This window comes from Aptenodytes patagonicus, chromosome 6 (assembly GCF_965638725.1).
Source record: "Aptenodytes patagonicus chromosome 6, bAptPat1.pri.cur, whole genome shotgun sequence".
Taxonomy (NCBI): domain Eukaryota; kingdom Metazoa; phylum Chordata; class Aves; order Sphenisciformes; family Spheniscidae; genus Aptenodytes; species Aptenodytes patagonicus.
Window position 1 is genome coordinate 13,273,048 of NC_134954.1, and position 23,323 is coordinate 13,296,370.

At 42.5% G+C, this 23,323-nt stretch overlaps 1 protein-coding gene across 5 annotated transcripts in view; it reads right to left on the reverse strand.

Moving 5' to 3' along the window:
• Positions 1 to 848: 848 nt before the first annotated feature.
• The window catches only part of ABCC5 (ATP binding cassette subfamily C member 5), a 52,696-nt gene continuing 30,221 nt past the window's right edge, over positions 849 to 23,323 (reverse strand). For 3 of the 5 annotated variants that reach the window (XM_076341218.1, XM_076341216.1, XM_076341217.1), the window contains exons 14-31: positions 22,659 to 22,731; positions 21,884 to 22,087; positions 21,059 to 21,202; positions 19,171 to 19,273; positions 18,290 to 18,474; positions 17,053 to 17,199; positions 16,569 to 16,698; positions 15,861 to 16,014; positions 15,586 to 15,714; positions 14,004 to 14,190; positions 12,580 to 12,669; positions 10,083 to 10,272; positions 9,182 to 9,341; positions 8,672 to 8,750; positions 7,648 to 7,761; positions 6,420 to 6,584; positions 5,606 to 5,689; positions 849 to 3,014 (exon numbers count right to left, since the gene is read on the reverse strand). In XM_076341218.1, coding sequence (XP_076197333.1) covers positions 2,955 to 3,014; positions 5,606 to 5,689; positions 6,420 to 6,584; positions 7,648 to 7,761; positions 8,672 to 8,750; positions 9,182 to 9,341; positions 10,083 to 10,272; positions 12,580 to 12,669; positions 14,004 to 14,190; positions 15,586 to 15,714; positions 15,861 to 16,014; positions 16,569 to 16,698; positions 17,053 to 17,199; positions 18,290 to 18,474; positions 19,171 to 19,273; positions 21,059 to 21,202; positions 21,884 to 22,087; positions 22,659 to 22,731 — 2,398 coding nt within the window. In that variant the 3' untranslated portion in view covers positions 849 to 2,954. Of the gene's footprint in view, positions 3,015 to 4,129; positions 5,690 to 6,419; positions 6,585 to 7,647; positions 7,762 to 8,671; positions 8,751 to 9,181; positions 9,342 to 10,082; positions 10,273 to 12,579; positions 12,670 to 14,003; positions 14,191 to 15,585; positions 15,715 to 15,860; positions 16,015 to 16,568; positions 16,699 to 17,052; positions 17,200 to 18,289; positions 18,475 to 19,170; positions 19,274 to 21,058; positions 21,203 to 21,883; positions 22,088 to 22,658; positions 22,732 to 23,323 lie in introns of those variants that run through there. The other 2 variants (XM_076341220.1, XM_076341219.1) reach the window with 1 other exon arrangement.

The following is a 23,323-nucleotide window of genomic DNA, read 5'->3' on the forward strand; positions in this document are numbered from 1 at the left end:
CACATCGCGCGCTGCTCCGACGCGCACGTACGCGCAAGCCGCTTCCAACGCAAGCGGCGCGCACCCACGCCCGCAGGCAGGCGCACGGGCAGCCTTCACGCGTGTCGGCATGCACGCTGCACGCCCACCCCGGCCCACGCGTGCAGCCCTGCACACCAGCCGCTCCATTCATCCACGCCCCTCTTGCACCCCCCGGTTGACAGGGCAGCGTAAAACGTGAGCGCGCACACGCACAAAGCCTTCCTCCTCTCACCACGCCCCGCACCCCCCCCAGAGCACCATCACCTCCCCAGCCCTGCCGTCCGGGCCCGGGCACGCCGACCCCCGCTGCTCCTGCCTTTGGGGACGGCCACTGGCACGGCGACAATGCCCCGCTCAGTTCACTCCTGCCCCCGCGCAGCCTCGCAGCCAGCTCTGCCTCCTCCGCACAGCGCGAATGGTTCCTTTCCACCCTCCCCCTCCCCAGCTCCAAGACAAACAACCCCAAACCTTCCACGCCACGGCTCCCAGCAGGGCTGATGCACGCAGCCCTCGTCCCACCGGTACCTATTTTGGCTTCCCCCATCCAGCTCCTGGTCACACTCCTCACATCTGCCTCACAGTCCAACCCTAAACAGCCTCCCTCTACCAGCACCCCGTAACACCCCCTTTTTTAAATCTCTCCCCTCCCACCTCGGCTGCCCGTAGTTGCCTGCCTCCGACACTCACTCCAAACTGCCCCCGGATCCCAGCTCAGACGTAACGTGCTTTGCTCTTCCCCAACCCTCCTTCTCGAGGCAATCAATCACACACCATCCACTGCTGCCTTCCTAAATCGGAAAGGACAGAAACCACAAAATTATCGTATTTATACAGCCGCTTGTTTCTCTGCGTGGCAGCGGTAGGAGACAGTAAGCTGGAAGGAAGGAGCTGTGCTGGAAGTAACTGCGATGTGAACTCCACAGAGCCCGAGAGCAGCGTACGGGAAATCTCTCTGCCCCACGTAGTGACACTTCTGTTCTGTAAGTTATTCTCACTGTTACGCTTTGCCTACCTCAGCCGCCTGATGGATGAGTCTCCAAGGCACGTCTCTTGGATGGCACGGGAACATTTATTACACAGTTGTGGGTTTAAGGAACCCAGAGTGGTACATTCTAAAAGCCTCCCAAGCCTTACACTAGCGACAGCGGCATCTGCACCGTTTCCCAATTGAGTTGCCACTGTATCGTCACACTCGAGGCAGAAGCTGTGGCCCCAGCACAATTTGGCTGCTGTCTCCAGCTGAACCAAGGGTAAAACGAATTACAGTATTATCCTAGACCGACCTGAAGCTGGGACTATAAAGAAAACCTTTGTGTGATTGCTTACATATAGTAAAACACACGCTGCAGTTGCAGTAAAAAATAACAAGGCAGCATTCAGAAAAGCTCTTTGGTTGATGAGGGCGTTACAGCCGCCCTGCATCTTCTCACAGTATGTTCTTTTGAAGCACCTTCAAGAAGCAATTTTGTCTTCGCCCAATCCCCTTCTAACTAAGAGAAACTTTTTGTCCTACCACCTTTTCTCTCCGCATCCTCCTTTTATAAATCAAATTTTCTGCATTTATCCTTTCCTTCCGACACCTTTTCTCACTCGCACCATTTGCCTCTTGAAATAATTGTGCTTTCTCAAGCTTTGTTCCCAGCGATGTACTAAGACTGCTTGATCTCCCTCTGGCTTTCATCTAGGGATGATATGCAGCCCGCAGCCCCAGCCCCTCGGGATCTGACCCTGTGTGATCTTCACCACAGGTAACGGTGAAGTCTCCTCAGGTGTTCAAGCTAGCATAACTTTGGGGCCTGACTTTGGACTTAATTACACCAATCTAACTGCACGTTAACTCCATTGGGTAATTTTAGAAGAATCCTACCTGCATTTTGATTGCAGTCCCAAGCGAGTGCAACGTTTCCACTCATCGGATAGATGAGATGAGATGAGCAGGAACACATTCTCTCTAAGAATCTCTAGGCTGATGATAACGAATTGGGATCGGCTGCACTCACTGCATTTGGACAGAGTAAGTAAAACCGATGCAACTGAAATTCCCAAGGGTAATACCAAATTATCCCAGGCAAATCTCTCTCAAGTCGCACAGCTGTTGGTCTTGGGCCATAGCCTTTGCTATATACTAAGAAGGATATGTTATCTCCATGCTATTTTGGGTATTTTTGGGCCTTTAAGGAAAGCCTCTGTCCTAATGCCACAGCCTTAGTCTACTCCTCGCAGGATGAAGTCGTCTCTGGGATATGGCACTATAAATCATAATGCAGGATACAATTCCTGAAAAGTCCCATCATCATCATCAACCTCTTGTAGAATGCTTCAAAGATAAAGATATTTCAGTCTCATTTGTAAATATTGATGTTTCTTCCTTCCACTTCAGTGACAGGGCCCTGGGCCAGGGCTCAGCGTGCTCATGTGGTTCAGGACAAAAGCCAATAAAAAAAAAATTACTGCTACCCATGCGAGAAGCAATGCTTCTGTACTGTCTGAGAGACAAGTGCCAAATGAAGCAGATAAGTGATTACAGCGGAAAGAACATTTCCCTCTGGCAGCCTATCTCCTTAATTCCAAAGTAACAATGCTGGAGCTAAGGTTTAACGAAACGGTTGAGCTAATCCCTGCTGTCTGCAGGTGACTGCCTGCCTGCTCCATCGCAGGCCCTTGTTTGACACCTTGTTGAGCTATTTCAGCTCACTGAAGCAGCAGGAAAGTATTCACCTTTTTAGGAGAGCGTAACTGGAAAGCAGCAGTTTGGTGCAATGAATCCTGAGTGCAGTTTCGTCTCATACCTATGCTAGTGTTACAGTTAGCACCTACTGAAAAAAGCAGCCCCACTTCACCTCCCTTCCAGGTGTGCCTTCCTGTCTCCTTCTTTGTACAGCATTCCTGCTTTTGGAGCGTGAACTTTCTGCAAGTTAGCTTTCTGAACTGGGTCACTGCTGGACCAGGCAAGAGCCAGTGCTGGCATCGGGAAAGTGGAAGGAACTCCCAGCCTGGAAGAAGAAGGAGGACAAGATCAGGATGGCTCCCCTTTTGCCCAGACTGCCATTAGCTCAGCCTTAGCTGCAAAATGAAGCCACGCTCTGACCCCAGTGGCACTTGAGAACTAGGTACATTAGCCCTTTTTCTTCAAGGGAAATACTGAAGTTCGTGGGGTAAACTCAGTTCTGCAGGGCCCAAGACAATCCTGTCCTTGACAGAGTTGCACGTGACAACTGACCAAACTGTTTTAACCACAGTATTAGGCAGATACATTTCACGGTCTCTCCCTCTCCCCTTAAGGTGTTCAGCCTTCATCTTCACCTTCTACCCAGCTCTACTTTTAGGGAAGAAGCAGGGCATTACCTCTTTTGCCTATCACCCCTGCTCCCTCGCGCCTCTCCCCAGTTTCTTTTTGTCCTCAAGTTTCTGATGAAAAAAGAACCCCCTCACTTAGCTGGGTGTTCTTCAGAGACGGGCCTGTTACTACTCCCTTTCCTAACCACAACATAGTCACTCTGCTCTTTGAATTGAGTAACACTGAGCAAAATGGTGGCCAGTCCCTGACATAGAGTAAGCTTGGGTCCAGGCCTGTGAGCAGGGCAAGATCTGTGCTAGTTAATGCTTGCTTGGGAAAAGACTTACTAAAGAACTACAACAAATGATGTGCTGCTATCTTCAAGCTACAGCCTAAGCTCTGCTAATGCCATGATTTGCCTGTGGTATCAGTAGGTAGAAATGCCTGTTGCTGTGACTTTGCAGTCATGTCACACTGTAAACAGTAACACCTGCAGGTAAAGAAAGTGGAAAAATCTGAGCCTAAGAAGGATCTTCTGTATTCTGTCTGACCTCCCCCCCCTTGCTACTTGGCTTGAATACTTGCACTATAAATTATTACTCTGTGCTACTCAACACAAACTTACTTATATTGCAAGCCACCCCCATGCTGGAGGGCACAAAAACTACCCACTACACTTTTAAAGAAACACTTCCACTCTGAAGGAAGAAAGATCAGGCCATGGTACATAGACAAGAAAAAAAAAAAACAGCCTGCAAAAACTGTCCCCCAGGGCTCAAAAAGGTGAGAAGTGATTTATGTGCCCAAAACAAACCACTTAAGCCAATAAAATTTACAAAACCCAAAATAGTTTTATTTACTTTTCAGATTTCTGCCTCCATGAGACATTTTGCAAACATGCTAAGGCTACAAAATGTCCGAGTTGACAAAGACATGCAACGCTGACCATTCAATAAGTCACAGCTATTATAGGAGCGACTGCGCCCACCCGGGCCACAGGTCCCGTAAAACAGGGATGGTGTACAGTGATCATGGCAACGTACCACGCAGGACCTAGTAACCTGAGGTAGGTCTTTTTACAGTAAGAAAAATATGTCCTACACCAGTGTTACATCCCGATCAACAGGAACCTGTTTAAAGTTCCAGAAGAGGTGGGATGAGGGACTGTTTCCTTAACAAGTGTGCAATAAAGAAACACGAAATATTGATGTTGTTTAACCTTAATATAAGTGAGCAGAACAAAGAGTTAGTGTTACCCATGCCAATGAAAGCCAACCTAAACCTCTGAGGAGTGTTAGCAGCTTCAATATAAAGGAGTCAGTCAGCTGAAGCAACTCTGAAAAGGCTTTCCTGCTAGAGTACAGGGTACGATTTGAACCTTATGATTAATTTGTTACAGATCATTCCATGAACAGTTAGATTTTGGTTGTGCTAGATCAGCGAAGCAGGAACAGCTTGGGCTTGCTTGCATTGAAGTAAACCCTGCTGATACAGTAAGAAATACTGTATCAGGACACTGAGAAAATATGAGGCCTTAATGTGACCCAGAAGTGGTTCTCCACTCAGGAGATCACTAGAAACCCTGCTTTGGGAAAGCATCATGGGAAGCAGCAGCCGCTGCCGTGGTGAACATTAGCAATGCTCCAAATAGCTTTGATAAATTACAATGCAATAGAGTTACACCACAGAGCTCTTCTCCCCTGCGCTAGACAACAAAGATGTGACAATAAAGGACACTATTGCAAAGCTTCACTTCCACTCAGACACGCAGAAAATCCGGCACTAGGAAAAGACCAACTGTAAAAGACAAAATGGTGTCTGATACAGTCCAATAACAAAGCCAGATCTCTGGTACCGTAAACTGTACAAAAATGATAGAAAAGAATATGCACTGTTATTAATACAGTGCTTATTTTAATATAAAATAAACAGCTTACATTTCCACTGTAAATATAGGCTATATACAGAATTATGTATAGATATAGCTACATGTATAAAGCTTCATTATAGGCCTCTGATACATTTATAACTATGGCTCCCTGAGCCATTTGTAGAGTGCATTTAATAACAAAGAATTAGTAATATGATTATGGAATAAATACAATAATAAAAACATGAATTCTTCTGACACGGTTTTAAAAATCTCTCTGGCTTGACACATTGTGCTAAAAATTAAAAGATGAAAAGGCAATAAACTGCTTGAAGGAGGAGGAGGAGGAGGAAGAAGAGCTGGCCTGCCACAGGCAGGGAGTGTAGCTCTCCAAAATTAAAGTGACTTTGCCCTGAATTTTAGCCCTTGACAGCAACCTTGTTCTCCGCAGCAGCAAACATAGCATAGAAGCGCGAGTTCTCATTGGCCAGAAGGGCAGACGGCGTGTCGAATTCCACTACCTAAAAGCAAACAAGGCAGGTAAAGTATGTCAGTAAAATCCAGCAGAAAATGGGATTCCCACCCCTTGGACTTGTGACACAGTAGTAAAGCCGCCAAAACAAGGCAGTAATCTTTAGATGAGACAAGAGGCGGTGAAAGTATGTGCTTTTATACATAGATACTGTAACCTGGGATGCTTCAAACTAGGTCAGACGAACACCAGACCTACCCATCAGGAAGCAACCTCTGGTGGCTCTGGCAAACAGAGGCAGACACTATGGGTTTTTGCCTTCTCTACCTTTAAGAACCTTGCCAAATGTTCTTACATTTGATTTAACTGTTTATGGCTCCCCACATGGAAGCCTGAAAAGGGGGTAAAGTATCTCTCATATGCCTGTTGGATAGCACAGGGCTTCATGAAAGTAATGGGAAACTACCACTGAGCCCCAGCAGAGATGCTTCTGTTATTACCCATCTCAGAATTAACCTACAAAGGGAGTTTTAAAAACACTTCTAAAAGACAGCCTGTTACTCTATGGTACTTTCTGGGAGTGTGAAAGAAATTTTGCCCTCTTTGATCTCGTCACGGTCAGGCAATAACTGATTCTACTGGAGTATTATTACCAAGGATGTGAATGAACACAGAGGATTTTCTACCCTGCAATACTAGCTGTTCCTTCAGTTCAGCCTGCACATATGGCACCACCAGACTGCGATAGGAACTGCAGCCACAAAAGTCTTTCTGCTTACCTGTCCTTGTGTTAGCACCATGATCCGATCAGAGCCCAGTACCGTATGCAGGCGATGAGCAATCGTTAACATAGTGCAGTCTGCAAATGCCTCTCTGATAGTCTCCTGAATCAGTAAGTCTGTCTCTGTGTCCATAGCAGCTGTTGCTTCATCCAGTATCAAAATCTGAAAGCAGCACATAATCCTGGCTGTTACCCATAGTAACACTTTCCCTCCCTGAACATAAAATATGTAGAGCGGGCAGAATTACCATGACCAAGAGTTGTCACAACTGGCAATCATTATGGAGCTGTGGTCACAAAGGTAGTTTTTACAAGCACCCTTTCAGTTTTCTTTATGTAATCGCCTTCAACAAAGTTACCTTATGGATCACACTTGCATTTTATGGTCACATCCTAGAGCCACAACATGATTGGGTTCTGACCTGGGCCTCAAGTTTCCACTACTTTCAGTTTTACATTCAGCAGCTAACTCTCAAATACAAATTTTACTGCTAAATTAATCTGACACATCTTTGGTGGTGACAGTTCCTTCTGCAATGAGTCAATACTGACTAGGCTTACCACCTTTCTTATGCTGTAAAGAATTACCCTTCCTCTCAGACTCAGACAGAAACTGATTTGGAGTGGTGTCTTGTCAAAGCTAAATTAGACTTGGTTTGTGCAGGTACTGCAGAGAGCAGTAACTTCTGATGAGTAGTCTTGGCTTTAAAACAGATGCAGAGGGAACCTTAAAACATGGTGCGCAATGTTTAAGGAAAAAGGAAGTTAAAATCAGAACCCTGGTCAATCTCAATCCAAATGTCCTTTCTCACTGTAATTACTATTTGTCTTCCATTCCTGCAAAACCCTTAACTTCACTGGCACAGCATGGTCCCAAATTCCACTTAGAGACGACATTTTAGTGGAACACCATGTAGAAGGAAAGTACTTGGCTGACATTTACAAAAAGGTGGAAAAAGGACAGAATCTGATGCTCACCAATAACAGGACACTCTGAGTAAATGATTAGGCCAATCTGACACACTATTACTAACACTAACAAGCAATACCTTTCTGCAGCTGGCTGCAGATGCCTTTATAGTTGTTCTAACCCTACACCATCTGTGGGTTGCAATAACTGTTGGTGTGATTCCTCTGACAGATAGAATGAATCTGGCACAAAAAAGGCTTGCTCAATGCTATCAGTTTGCTATCTCCAGCTATTTCTCTCATATCACTGTGCTCACCTTACAACGACGCAGTAGAGCTCTAGCTATGCACAGTAACTGTCTCTCTCCAACTGAAAAGTTTTCCCCATTTTCCATCACTTCTGAGTCAAGTTTCATAGGCAGCTGGGCAACCTGTGTGGGAAAGAAGAGGTAAAGATCTTAGAGCATTGCACAGACTTTTTGTATCTCCATGGCACAAGACAAACAGTTGCTCCTCCTGCAAATCTGATTTTGCCCATGTTCCAAAATATCTGTCACACTTTGCTCACCATCTCTCCCTCTCTGTTGGGGAAGTTAGTAACAAGCAGTTAATGCTAAAACAACAATATGACATCAGACCTGCTCAGTCTGGTTGAAATGCCCATGACTCAGTGATAGCTCCTGAGAACACTAGTTGTTAAGCTAGAAGAGCTATATCCTCTCAGTAGGCAACTTTAGAATGACTTAAGTACAAAATATTTGATTTCTAGAAAAAAGTGTGCCATGTACAAAATCATATCACCATGAATACAGATCTCCTGACAGTCTTTCTCACCAAGAGAAAAGAGTGAAGCTAGTCCCTGCAGGAATTCCTGCAGCGTACGTACTATAGCCACACATGCAGCCTCATGCCACCTGACTCACAAGAAAAGAAGAATTGGAAATGTCATGGCAGTGAGACTTGCTGCAGAGGGCCTCGCAAAGGGCAGATTTTAAGTTCAGTATAAATGTGCATGTGTGGCATTTACACTCACAAATGTAAGTGTAGAATGCACACCTAAGGCACATATAGAAAAATATCACGTGAAATATTGTAACACCCTAGGAGTCCCTGTGATGAAGCAACACTCTGCTATGCTATATACTAAAAAAGTAAACATCCAAAATATGGCACGTTCTCCAAAAATTCAGTCTCATTACTAGAAATAAAGCATAGCCAATAGGGGAAAAAACTTGCAAAGAAAAAGCTTTATCTAAAGGTCTCTGAAGCAGCTACTAACAGAACATGTAGGTTTGAAAGCCAAAACATAAACACGTATCTCATAGGGCACATAATACTTACACACTCCTTCATGTGAGTCCTTTCCAAAGCATCCCAGATTTGTTCCTCGCTGTACTGATTGAAAGGATCCAAGTTTGATCTGGAAGGGGAAGCAGAAAACATAACCAGAATTTTTATTCAGCAATGAACAGCAAAACAGCAGTGTACTAATTCATCCGGATGGATGATTCCCATCTAGCCTTCCACTAACAGAATTTCCTTGCCAAGGAAATCAGATGCTCCCAGCACACTCGGGTTAGAGTAGCCAAAGAACAAAAGAGTAGAGATGGAAGACAAAGATACAAAAACTTCAAGCAAATCTAAACAGAAAGCAAGACTTTCATAGAGGATGATCACATCCAGTTCTGCATTGGGCCAGCTAAAATCATTTAGCTGTGCTTTTTTTGTTTCAAAAACAGAGAACAGAAGCTAGGATGCCCGAGAACTAACATCTCACCAGGCACCTATTTGAGTTCAAGTATAAGGTGGTAGCCTTCTTTTTCCTTCTTGCCTTCTTACGGTCTCACTAACCTCACAGTGCCACTGAATAGCACAGGTTCCTGAGGAATTATTGAGAGTTTGCTGCGAAGATCTGCCAAACCAATGTCATTTATTTTCACGCCATCAATTTTAATGCAGCCTCCAGACAGTTCAACCAGACGAAAGAGTGCCATTCCAAGGGAAGACTTCCCTAAAAATGAGACAGGAAAAACAATACTAGTGTTTCTACAGTCATAGCAGCTTTGAGATGAGAAAGCATTTTAAAAGCTGTCCACGTGTAAGAAAAGTGTTTTAAAATACCATGAAGTCCCGGCAAACAATGCTGGTAAATGCTGGGGTTCAGCATTTAAACTCCTAAATTGTAGGGGCAGCTCCTAATCTCTTCTCACAGAAGCCACCCCCTGCAGTGGCACCCCACCCCTGCTACCAAAATCTTGCCACGTAAACCAAATACAGCAATATTAATTGCTTATTTAGAAACTACATCTTGGAGCTGGTTTAAGTCATCTCACAAACAGGGGTTTTGATTCTTCACATTACAAACTTCTGAGATAGCTTAGAGCCAAACCTGGCTGCAGCATCAGTACAGAAAACTTTCAAGAGAGTCAAATAAGCTGCAAGGAATATGTAGGTAGCATTCTGTGCTGGTAAGTGGCCTGGGGTGTTAAACATTATGAGCATACTGGCTCAGGCATAGTAGGATATCCCTCTACTTTAAGTGAAAAGTTTTTCCATTATTCTTTACAGGGATCCTCCTTATGTATGCACATGAACAGAATCCACCACTGACAGACTGCTGGACCACTCCTGTGCAATTAACAATTTATTCAAACACAGAGAAGACAGAGGAGAATCAATATGACTGCCCCACTCTATTCCATTCCCATTCCGTAAAAGTAGTAATTTAACTCTCCTTAGTGTTTTTCCTTACCTGAGCCTGTCCTTCCCACAATGCCAATCTTTTCCTTCGGTTTGATAATAAAGGACACTTTTTTAAGTACTAGAGGAAGGTTCTCTCGGTACCGCATCTCTGCATTTTCAAAAACAACTTCACCTTCCTGTGGCCAGTCCAGAGGAGGAGTTTTATTCTTAATTCGAGCAGGAGCTTCCAGGGAAAGTGTCTTTAAAACAAAACCAGAAGTTCAGTTTCCAGTAAACAAAACACCAGAAAGGAAAACTATAGCAGTTGCAGCTTTCAGCGTGAGTTCTTCCCTGCAGACTTGGCCCATATCAGTTTATGGCAGTTTTATGATGAGCTGTGTGGCTGGATGCGGGCCCAGTGGTACAGAAGTTTGCTGTATTACATTGACCACACTGCTATTCCCCTCCTGTTGCCTCAATAATGACAGTGGTCCTTCTAGACAACAATGTTTTTCATCAATGGAATTCAAAATGTATTTTAGGCCTATTATTTATGAGCACAATCCTATTGAGTTTTGTGGCACTCCAAAGACTGGATGCTTCTGGATACAAAATCTGTATTTCTGTGTCTCATTTGCTATGACATGCCAAAGTCACCTCTGTTGATGCTGACACAGAACATCCACGTGACCCACTGTACAAATGCTACCCTCCTCCTTCTCTTCCTCATTCTCCCCTGTTCTATTAAATGACTAAGTCGGGCCCCTTCCAGCTTGCTCACTTTTGCTATTTTACTCTGCCCCCTCATTAAGCAGTTCACAGATTAAACAGAAGAGCAGAACCTCTGAAAACCAAACATGTGCCTTTATAGCACATTTAGAACAAAGCCAAGGTCACTTTTCCATATTTGGCACAAGCAGCCTCAGAGAATGGCAGAAATCCTGTCGTGGGCTTCATCTCATGTAACTTTAAACACGTACAAAGTAAAAATCTCCAACTGAACCAGGCCCCATCAACTCCTTTATAGTCACTACAAAGAAGATAACATTTCTGGAGTGTGATTTTTCTCAATCTAATACAAACACTTAGAATAGATAATAAATTGTCTTCCGGAGATAGCCATTTCCTACATTGACCCTAGAGAGATCCCACAGGGACTACGTCAGTTATGGACATCTGCAACATCTGGTTAGAGGCAGATTAATTGTACCCCAAGGGTTTGAGAAAAACAGCAGTCTTCTACAATAGTACTCTGGTTCTTTGAGCTTGGTGCTCATAACAGCAACCTCAGACCCACACTGAAAGAAGACAAGCCTGGGACTTCGTAAGGCACAGAACCTGCATGGTGCTTCACTGCTCACCCACCCCTTCACTTTAGATTCAAACTAGGTTTACAGTTTCATAATAAAATGGCTGTCTAGAGATCCAAATAAGAAAAATCACATAAAGCATTGCTTAACAGTGATATAAAATGATAGACAGTAACTAAAAAAAAAAACCAACAAAAAAACCCCACAAACCAACAGCCTACAACTATAGGTTTTGCCACTGAAGGCCTAACAGTGATAAACCCATCTCAGCCCAGTGAGAGATACCAGGCAGTATGTGGCACACAGTTCTCAGTTCTCAGCTTGTGTACGGTCACCAAGTCTTCCATACACAGAAATTTTCTACTTAGATGCCACAAGAGGACTGGGGGAGTGGGCAGTTTTAAATTTTTTTTTTTCTCTTCAGTATTAAATCCACAGGCTAAAAAAAGTTCTACAAATATCAACTACTACATAGCCCAGATTTACCAAATAGATATATATCTCCCCCTGAAGTTAGAGGGAATGTGTATTATGTATTAAGTAAAAAAGCCTTTCACCTCAAAGACCAGACCCAGTAAAAGGCTTTCTCCCGGCTACACCTTCCCCACTGACCTACACGCAGTTCTGCATACACAAATCCTAGTTATGAGGAAAGCGTTACAGATAATCAGAGCAGCTTGCTAAGTATTTAGCCTGGCACATTTCTCACGTTTAGCCTAGCACATTTCTCATGTTTGCAATGAGAGCAATGTCTTGACTTTTTAAGCATATAGAAATATGTTATATAAGATAGCTGTGGAAAAAGAAGTAGACTTATTAGGATGAAGCAGAATTACATGTAGATAAAATAACAAAGAGTTATCTGTGTTTAAATGAAGGAGTTCTATTAGGTTTGGAACGAAGGATGCCAGAACACCATCCTTTTACTGTAAAATATTGAATTCCCAGTTACCCCTTTCACACACTCCACCCTTTACTGAGAATGTCAGCAAACTTTCAGTGATGCCAGGCAAGTGATGCCTGTAAGCTTAGTTACCTACCAGCTCGTGCCATTCATCCTGCCAATGCCTATATATACACATAGATTCACAAATTCATTCTGCAGTATTACAGTACATGCATTAATGTGTTTACAAGAGTGGAAACATACATTCTGTACTAAGGCAGACTATGGCTGACTTTCTCTTCTCTTATGCCAGCAACATAGCAAGCAACAAGAAATTTTAAAACAGGCAGTTGAATATATTATTGTCCTACCTTGATATAGTGATCAATCCTCTCCACTGAGGTGAAGCGAGCTTCTGTCTCTGAAGCAAGTCTGACTGTAAACTGGAATAACCCTGTTAACTGGAGTGATGGAAGAAAACGAAGACAGATTTAGAGAGCTGTGATTTACTACTGAATTAAGAGATGAACCTAATGGATAGTGTGGCCAGCAGGACTAGGGAAGTGATCATCCCCCTGTACTTGGCACTGGTGAGACCACACCTCAAATACTGTGTTCAGCTTTGGGCCCCTCACTACATGAAAGACATTGAGGTGCTGGAGTGCGTCCAGAGAAGGGCAATGAAGCTGGTGAAGGGTCTAGAGCACAAGTCTTATGAGGAGCGGCTGAGGGAACTGGGACTGTTTAGCCTGGAGAAAAGGAGGCTGAGGGGAGACCTCATCGCTCTCTACAACTACCTGAAAGGAGGTTGTAGCGAGGTGGGTGTCGGTCTCTTCTCCCAAGTAACAAGTGATAGGACGAGAGGAAATGGCCTCAAGCTGCGCCAGGGGAGGTTTAGATTGGATATTAGGAAACATTTCTTCACCAAAAGGGTTGTCAAGCATTGGACCAGGCTGCCCAGGGAAGTGGTGGAGTCACCATCCCTGAAGGTATTTAAAAGACATGTAGATGTGGTACTTAGGGACATGGTTTAGTGGAGGACTTGGCAGCGTTAGGTTAACGGTTGGACTCAATGATCTTAAGGTCTTTTCCAACCTAAATGATTCTATGATTCTATGATATTTGACATAAGTACTCTTGGCATTGGGCATCACATAGCTAAGGTGCCCAAGGCAAGTTAATTTTAGTTAAGTTAATTTTAAAATAACCATAATTTATTAATCACTTGAAAAGCCAGAAGGTTAGAAAGGTTTCCCACAAGCAACAGCTTTAAACATTAGCCATTTAAGTTTTGTAATTTCACCTTACGACCACCAGGAGGCAGAAAAGGCCAAACAACAGCTCTAATAGCAAGTATTCCAAGCCCTGAAGTCTATCTAACCCGCACAGCTGCAACACAGGATGCTGTACGCTGTGGAAACATACTGCAGGCAATACATTAAGACATCAGTTTGGCAGATGTCTGATGTACCATCAATCCAATTTCTGGAATATCCAGGAAAATTGCAATATGCAGCATATGAAGAGCCTGAAACAGTTTCTACTTCATAATTTAAAAAGAGGCAGGTCCCCAAAACAATAGCCTTAAGCACCTAGCTCCTCCTAATTTGCAATCTGGCTGCTAGCAAAAGGTCCTGACTGTGAATTGCTTTCCCCTCCATTAGCAAAAAGGCTAAGAGTATCTTCTTCCATTGTAGTGCATTAAGGAAAGTTTTCAATGGTGTGTAACTTTTACTTACTAGCAATAACTGCATTAAATGAGAAATTAAATATTACAGTATGTGGACATACTCACTTGCACAGCATATGAGATAGCCAGCCCAGCATATGCAGGAGGAATCTGACCATGCATTAAGACAATCATAAGGCCAGTGGTTGTGATAAGAGCAATGCTGATAACGTCCAGCCGTACAGCTAGCCAGCGCATTGCACAGCTGAACAGGTAAAACGGTGCCTGATTGTCATCTAGGAGCTCCTGATACCTGAAACAAATACAGGAAAGGTTAGTAGACCTCCATGAGCCTGACATTCTACAAATAGCAGAGCTACTTAAATCCCTGTTCCAGTATCAGAATTCAGGGTGGGAAGACTAGTCCATCACTGTGGAAGTCTCAAACTAGGCCATGAAAGCAAGGTTTACAAACTTTCCTGAATAATGTCAGATACCTACTTAGCTCAAACTCTCAGAAGTCAAATTACTGAGTTTCTGTGTACAACAGCAAATTATACTGGGAGTGAATCAAAATTCAGGGACATTACACACACTTTCACCACAACTGCACCTATGCAAGACCTCCCAGAGGATGCTCAATGGCTACAAATTACTCCATGGGTAACAGCAGCAGTGCTTCAGAATATGTACAGAATATATACTTTTACACTTGTGTATAAAATAGCAAAGCTACACTAAGTTTTGACAGGACTGGTGACACTAATTAAAACTCATCTATAACCATTTAATTTACAATCCTGACACTGCGGAGCTGAGAAAGTTATTTGGGGGGAGACACTTGAGAGATTCACAAAGCCAGTAACTAGATTTTCTGATTGTGCAACTCAAGTTCTACACCAATCGCTGTTGCACAGCGTGGACAGTGCCTTAGTGCTCTAGCAGCAGCAATGCTAAGGGACTGCTATTAGCACCTCTGCAACTTTTCATCTAAGCTGGTGTAGCAGTGTCTTTCCAGAGCTTCTGTGGCAATTTTCCCTGTGCTCCCACGCTGTTGGTCTTATGACCTTGCACCTGCAAAACCCCGATATTGTTATGGCAGGTTCTCATGGGAAGCAACTACCACTCACATGAGTAATGTTTCACTTTCCCTCAGTAACATTTGTTTTGCAGATTTTAGTTTATACTAGAGAAAACTAAGCATAGTGCACAACAAGGTGGCTAACAGTCACTTAAATACTTGATAAATGCTATCCAATTATACATGTGCACAGAGACTAACAAGCTCATCAATATGCACACTGAGGTTTTGTTAGCATGCTCTAACCAACGCTAATACCATCACAAGGAGAAACAACCAATAGAAAGTATGATCAGGACCTGATGAAAAGTATATACTACTAGGGAAAAAGTATGGCCGAAAAGTTGCCCTCACCATTATCATTGCCACCTGCTGCACTGCAGAGAACTCCAGAGGAGGGCATTCAGCTGGGACTCTATCACTGTTCTTCCCCATTGGCTACTGGGGAGTTTTCCCTTTCCTTTCTCCTTCTTGTTCTCCCTCATTTTTTCCCCCCGAAAAGTACCTTTCACTCTTAGAGCCAATGTATGCCATCAGCTATAGATCCCATTAATAAATCCTTCTGAATGTAAACCTGTTGCACCCTGCTTTGTGCTCCACCACTCTCAGATGGGTATCTAGACTGACCTGTGCAGAAATTCCTGTCCCTTGTGGTAGGCATGGATTGTGGAAAGACCCTGTATGCTAGACGTAATGTGAGACAGGAATGGAGACTGTGTGATGTTGTCCAGACGCTTGAGCTCTCGAATAAAGACTCTGGAAGGAAAGAAGCACTTTTAAGCAACATGTACAACCACCATATGCCAACCACTACATTGATGCATATATACTTGAAGAACCCTATGTCCTTAATAAGCGGTCAAAGTATCTCTACTTTTAGTCAAAGCAGCTGATGCACTTACCTAGACACAACATGCAGAACGGTGAACAGGACAATGAGGGGCCCCACTGCCACCAGGAACCAGGGGAAAACCCCAGAAATCACTCCCACACAGAAGAACACAAGGATGACATTCTGGATGAACATTTCTGCTTGAAATGGCAAACGAACATCAACTGGAAAAGATGGAAGGAAAAGAGGAAGATCTTGAGCACAGAAAGCTAAAATAACCTATACAAAGCAATTCAGTCTAGCTGTACATCATCATTGACAAGGACAGTGATTTCTCATGGCTTACTCAAATTAAAAATGTACATTTTCATTAAGGGTGCTTTTATCTTTTGAGATGCTACTAGTCTTTCCAATTATTCCCATTTACAGAAATAGCACTAATGCAACTCTGACCTAATTACCACCTTTGCTGCACATCAGCTTCACCCTGATACTCTAGGTTCCCCCTGCATTAACTGCTAAAAGTCCATGTGCAGTTTGTAGGTACAAAAGCAGCTGCACATTTTCTTCTTTCTAAGTGAACGGACAGACTCAAGGTATCAGCTGCCTTCCAGAATCATAACCCAGGTACGTCCCAATTCTTGCTTTGCCTATTACAAGTACACATTTGGCAATGGATATAGGGTACAATCATCCCAACAGCAAGAGACTGGAGAGTATTAAGGAGTTAACTGAGAGGTCTGAATGTGGGATCTGCAGCGCATACAGTGAGAGATACCTTCATCCATGTCTTTGGAAAACCTGTTGAGAATCCGCCCAGTGGGTGTAGTGTCAAAGAACTTCATGGGGCTACGAAGAATCCGTCGGAAGAGTTCATCATGGAGCCTCGAGGATGCTCTGAGAGTTCCCTGACAATGCAGAAAACGTTGCAGCGTTATGAAAGGATGTTTGCCTTCCTGTCACTGCTCATTGCCTGGGCACCAAAACATTCTGCTTATTTTCTCTCTCCAACCATAAGGGTTTTTTTCTTACATTCTGTGCTTCCAACCAGTGGAAGGAAGCTATTAATTTGGGAAGAAGTTTAACAGAAAGCATGGTGCAGCCCCAAGAGGTGACTTATGGAAACGTCACGATCCGTGATCAGACTTCCTCTGGTTCAAAAGTCTCTCTTGGGAGGTGACCAAAAGAACCATGGTGACAGCAATCAATATGCAGAAGTAGGGGGTGGGGGGGATAAGAAAAACAGCAGGATTGGCACATACCTTTACAAAGACAACGCCACGAACAGCTTTCAGGATCAACATAACTGCCATAGACAGTGCATAGATGCCAGCATAGTAATGCATGTGAGGGTTATCTTTCATACTGTTGCTTATGACAGTATCATTTCCCAAAGTCACAGTGGTGTTCTGCAGAAAATTCAAGGTTTCAGTGAATCGTTAGTAAGACAAGCATTAAGCATGTACACGTTACACATGGTAGAATTTAACTGTCCTCTGTCCCCTCCCACCATCTTTGATATTTCTTCAAATAAAGTACTTCAATGATCTTTGAATACTTCAGAAAGTTTTCCCTAGCAGAGATACTTGACATGCAGATTTGTAGCCCTTGGCCTTTTTCCTACGATATCTTTGAAAATACTACCACAATACCTACTTCATTTGATTCCTAATCTCTCATTTCATGTTTATCATTTCTTGTGTTCTTCTGAACAATGCCAGATACTTGCATACCACCACTCCTATTACACAGCACTATTCACCTTGGATAAGAAGACAATGTACAACCTATCAAACATGGTTGTTATTTTCTGTCAGTATGCAGTAAATTCTTTACTGTCACACTGTTGTACATTCTCATTCTCTCTTTTTTTTTTTTTAAATCTTTAAGTATGTTTAAGGACCTCATTGCTTATTTTAATATTGTTGGCCATCTGCACTTCATTATTTCCTCTCTGAGATTAGTAGTTTGCTCCCCCAGCCAAAAAAAAAATCTTGCTGTTATATTTGAATCTTTAAATGGAATAAGACTTGCAATCAAAGCCCCTAGCATGGGAAAAGTCCCAAACCATCCTAGGTCATCACAGTCTTCAAAGCAACTCCCAAAAGTCATTTGACTTAAAGCCATATACTTTAACAAGATTATCCTGTTAGATGTAAGGTCACATTCAAACAAAAAACAGAACTAAAATTAGTAAGTCCTCCTGCAGCTTGTTGGCCCCTTTCACATTTTCACTTCTTTTTCTTAGACTAACCAAGATAAGGAACAAGAGGGCAGTATAAAACCAGATGAGCTATTATATGTTTCTTATTAGTGGAGCTCTCTCATTCTTGGAGATGAACTCTCTAGTGAGATCATCTCCTGGGGAGCCTTACAACTTGCTTAAATTAGGAAGCACCATTTGGTCTCATAGGAGTCATAGGACTGCTTGGGATTAGTCTAGGAGAGCAATCCCCCTGCCCGTTAGACACAAGAGAGTAGAAAAGCTATTTATCTTACTCCACTGCCTTGCTTGATCCAGAAACTCAGCCACCAGTTGCTAAAAGCTGTACTGCCCACATTCAGCACAAACAGTGCCATGATGATGAGGAATGCAAAGGGGCCTCCAGCTGCCTGAATGTAGATACCATAAACAGACCAGGGGACAGAGCCTTTGCCTTTCTCTTCCAACTGGACCAACTGGCCTGTGAAACAAAAGAGGAGGGAGTGAGGAAGAGAAAGCTGTTCCATGAAACTTCTGTAAGTTTGAACACACACGAAACTACAGTCATTTTCAAACTGTACAGAATACTTTCAGAAACAGAGACATTGCTTAATACGCAGAACTCAATGGTTCAAGCAGTTTTTCAAAAAGTCACATTTCCTCTGCAGAATCATTCACATCATGGTATGTCTGAAAAAGCATAATCAGCACAGACTTAAATACTAGGCTGGTATCAGCCTCACTATTGCTTTTTAAACCCTGCTGAAGTTCAGAGTTAACATTAAACAGAGCGAACCACAAAACAGAGGTCAGATCTTCCAATTCTTCATACATAAATGCCATGTCCTGCCTAGGACTCTGCAAGTACTAAGCTATACACATTGCCCTCTTAGGATAGGAGGGAGAGGTGGTGTGGGAGAAAAGATACTACAAGTTCCTTTGTGCCGATGGCATTTGACCAGTGGCAGCCTGATTGAACTGTGCCAGAATCCATATTTAATGAATTAATGAATGTTCTTTGCCCACTGCCTGTGTCCTATCAACCACACTGAGTGACCAGGACTTGAGACAGCTTTCAAAACCTGAGAGGTATATTCATAATACACTTTGAAAGCAAATGTTTTGAGCTTGTTGGTGTTTAAGATAATTACAGCCAGAAATCTGATTACATAGTTACCCTCTTCCTTCTTTACAACTTTCTCCTTCTTCACAGACCCTGTTTTGGTACTTTTATCCTGGGGTCTTTTCAGTGAACTGTTTGTGTTCTTCTTTATATTAATCTGCAGGAAAACAATGACACTAAACATACCGGAGTAATTTGCTTTGACATTTTCATATCTGAACCCAAACTTTTTATAAGCTGCCTCCTAAGAACAAAGGCTTTCAACAGCTTAGCATTCATATCAAGGAGGATATTAACTTTGCTGTTATTATGGATGACTGCCAACTCTGGTGGATTAAATTCTCCTCTATTAATCTGAACTGCTACCAATCTGTACTGGTAGTGTGCAAGATTGATTTCCAGAATCAGTGACACTATGTGCATACATGGTAGAGGAACAACACCCGTACTGCTGAGAAAAAGATACAATCCCCCTGTCCCTTGCAAAAATAACTCCATTTTATTAAGAGGCTTTTTTTCCCTCAAAACGCCCTAGTACTTCACTCAGGAAAGCTCTCATGAAATGCCTCTAAGGATGAAGTCAGGTTAACTTGGTCTTCAAGAAATCAAACGTCCAAACACTAAACTGCACACACAGCTACTGTTCTAAACCCAGCCATCTTCCCACAAATGGAAGTTACTACCTGTTCAGAGACAGCCTACATTAATTGAAACCCCCTACACAGCATCTTCGGGGTCCTCTTCCCACACTTTAAGTGAGAAGAGACATCTCACACATGTCAAACCACAGAGAATCTAACTTTACCATTCATTTCTTCTAATGCCATTGGCAATGCAAATTAATGCTCCTTCCATGAGCTAGTGTTTACAGAGAGACAGTGAAGGTCAGCCAAGCATGCAGACTGGAGAATGTCATGTTAACTGTCATTACATTAATCTTAAAATGGCAGAACTATAATCTTCATGCCTCAGAAAGGATATGCAGAGTAATGCATTATATTCTTTTGCTTCTTTCACTAACATCTCCCAGAAGAAAATTTCACCAAGCACCTCTATATCTGTGTATTTGTCATAATGCTACCTTTTCAGAATTTTTTTTTTTTTAAATGTCTGCAACTTGTGAATAAGGAGCCTCTCATCTCTTAAAAAATAAACTGCTGATGTGCTTTTTTAATCTCTTCTTACTACGAGAAAACACACACAACACTTAGAGAAGTAAATCATCATCAAATAAAAAGCAAAGTTGCTTACTCCAAAGAATAACTTCAGGAAACAAACAAGAGAAAGGTGGGAAAAATTAAATTGCTGAAAATTTAAATGCACGTCCTACTGAACGGTTCTTGTTATTTTCTACATTTACATTTTTTCCACCGACTAAAACAATAGAGCACAAATCCAAGTTTGCATTTACAGCCATTGTTTCATAACAGAAGCAGTGTCAAGCAACAATTCTTTTTCTCAAAACTGCCCAAAACAAAGCATTTTCAGTTACATTTCCAAAAAACTGTCACATCTAAAGTTGTATCACTTTTCCTGTGCCTCAGTCACACCCTATGTGAAAAAGTAGTAACAAACCAGTAAGAATTTTCTCAGACAAATGTTGGTCCAGGTCTGTGCTAATTTGGAGGTAAATTAAGAAGTGAGGTATACAATAAAGGAGACAACAAGCTTCCTGCTCTGAGCATTACCAGAGGAGACGATACATTACTTTTATGTTCAACTCATGAGCTCATTGGCAGAGTTCTCTCTACTACATGTTCCCTAAATACCAACTGTAACTGCAAATAGGAAGTACTAACGAAGCACAGATTATTCTACAGGAAATCTATTGGTCAGAACAACACATGAACATGTGAAGCCATTTTCCAGTCTTCCGACTATGTCATTTGGTTCATCTCATCAGAACAGTCATCATTCAGAGCACTTTAAAATAAACAAATACCTCAATATGTGGTGTTTCTCCCAGCTGCAGGTTATTAAAAATAGTTGCATAGTCCCCATTTAAGTTCATCAGTTCCTCATGACTTCCTCGCTCAGTAATGCAGCCTTCTTTCATGAAGATCACTTCATCACAGTCAACGAGATACTGGAGAAAATGGCAGTAAGAACAAGTCTTTATCATTATGTCTGATAATCAGACACACTCCCACACAATTTTTTTCAGTAATTTATAAACATTTGCACAGAACACACCTCTTCCAAAGTAACAGACATCTGATTTTTAAAGATCCTGTATTGACTAGAGCACCATGATTAGTCTCACTGTACACAAATAAAAAGTTTTTATGTTCTATCAAAACCAATCTGTTATGGAAGACAATTCAGGATACTTAAACACTGCAAATACTGATATACTAAGTATTAACATTTCTATGCACAGAAGATAGCAAAAAAAAAAAAACCCTCAGAATACATCCATTCTTATTTACTGACACCAAATCTAAGTTTTCCTGATGCGATGAACTAGCTTTATACCAAGTTAGCAAAAGTGGTTTTGAACAAGGTATTTACTTCTCTGGTAAATTTTCTTTAGCCCAGTGTTACCAGTCCAGATCAGATACCAAGCAGCACTGGTATCAAAGAATTAGACTGTGGACTGTGCTCGGTGTGTATTTGCAAACCTAGTTTGTGAACATAAATCATGCATCCTATAGACAGACAGGGTTGTGCTGTAACAGGGCAGGGCATAGAAATTTCCAGTATGAAGGCAACTGATTAAACAGTATTTCAAGGAAGTCCAAGAAAGAAAGCATGAGAGATGTATTACCTGAAGCTGATGAGTGATGAAAAGGACAGTCTTTGACTTCAGGTGCTTCCTTATTGCACTGTTAAAAATGTGATTTCCAACATGAGCATCTAAGGCACTAAGGGGATCATCAAGGATGTAAATGCTCCTGTCACTGTACAGTGCTCGAGCCAGACTGATTCTCTGACGCTGCCCTCCACTCAGGTTAGCCCCTCGTTCACCAATCTGTACAGACACACACCCGTTACTTTATTTCTACAGCACCAAGCAACACAGCTATTCAGAGCTCAAGAGGTGACCGGAATGAAGCAGACCATAATATTTTTATTTTTATATATATACACACACACACCCACTATAATATTATATATTGTTTTAATACATATATATATTCTAGCTTAGGTGTCCACTTCTTCGCGAAATGTGTTATACATTCAAACTCAAGGTTAATGTGCTTGAAATGTGGCAGTACTTTTTTGCTTATTTTACTTTTTTTGTATTAACATAGCCATGCTTTTTTCTTAGCTATTTTAAATCAAGTTCAAATAGGTCCTGTTAAGGCAGCTAAATTTACAACACAATAAACTCCCAAATTGTCAACATCTGAGTCAAAAACATGGCACAACTCTCAATAGCCCAGGGCCTGCATCGATAAGCTCAGCTCAAGAAGGTGCATTCAACAGCTTGGCTTATATGCATACCAGACTCATGTTCCCTTCACTCCAGTCTAGTCTACCAAACCAAAACTCTACTTTTCTCCATCTAATAATTAGTCTACTATAAGCAAAATTTATACCTCTGTCAGGTCCCCATTTGGAAGGATGGCTAGGTCAGGCCTTAGACAGCAACCATTCAACACCGTGTTGTATCTAAAGAACAATTAGATATGTAGTAAGAACACTGTTTTTTTCCCCCCCCAAGTATCTAGCTAGTACAGCATTATCCCACTTTCTACACTAGTAGCAGACATTCCAGCAGCCTAAAACAAATGACCTGCCTTGGATTCTCAGGAGGAAACTGAGGATAATAATTAATCACCTTCTTCTGAAGTACAGTGAAGGTAAGGAGGCAATTTCTTTCCAGGGATAGCTAGCACAGGCCACAGGGAAGGCCCCCACTGGGGAGGGCCATGGAAGGTGCCAGTACATTGCGAACAGCAGTTGTTGTTTTTAAATAGGGCAAGGCCAGGACAGCAAGAGCAAATGCCACTTCATTGCTGCTCCACAGCAGCTGCTAAAAACAGCGATCAGACAGTACCCCAGCATGAGGTACAGCCCTCACTGCAAATGAGCAATGACAGACGCACTGACAGCCATCAGCCACAGTGAACGTGCAGGAGAGGCAGGCTCTTAAATGAGACTTAAAGGAGTCTTAAAGACAGACTCTAAAAGGATACATAGGCTTTAACTGCAGTGTACTCTGCATTAAATTTTCCCACACTTGGGCCAAGAATTACTAAGC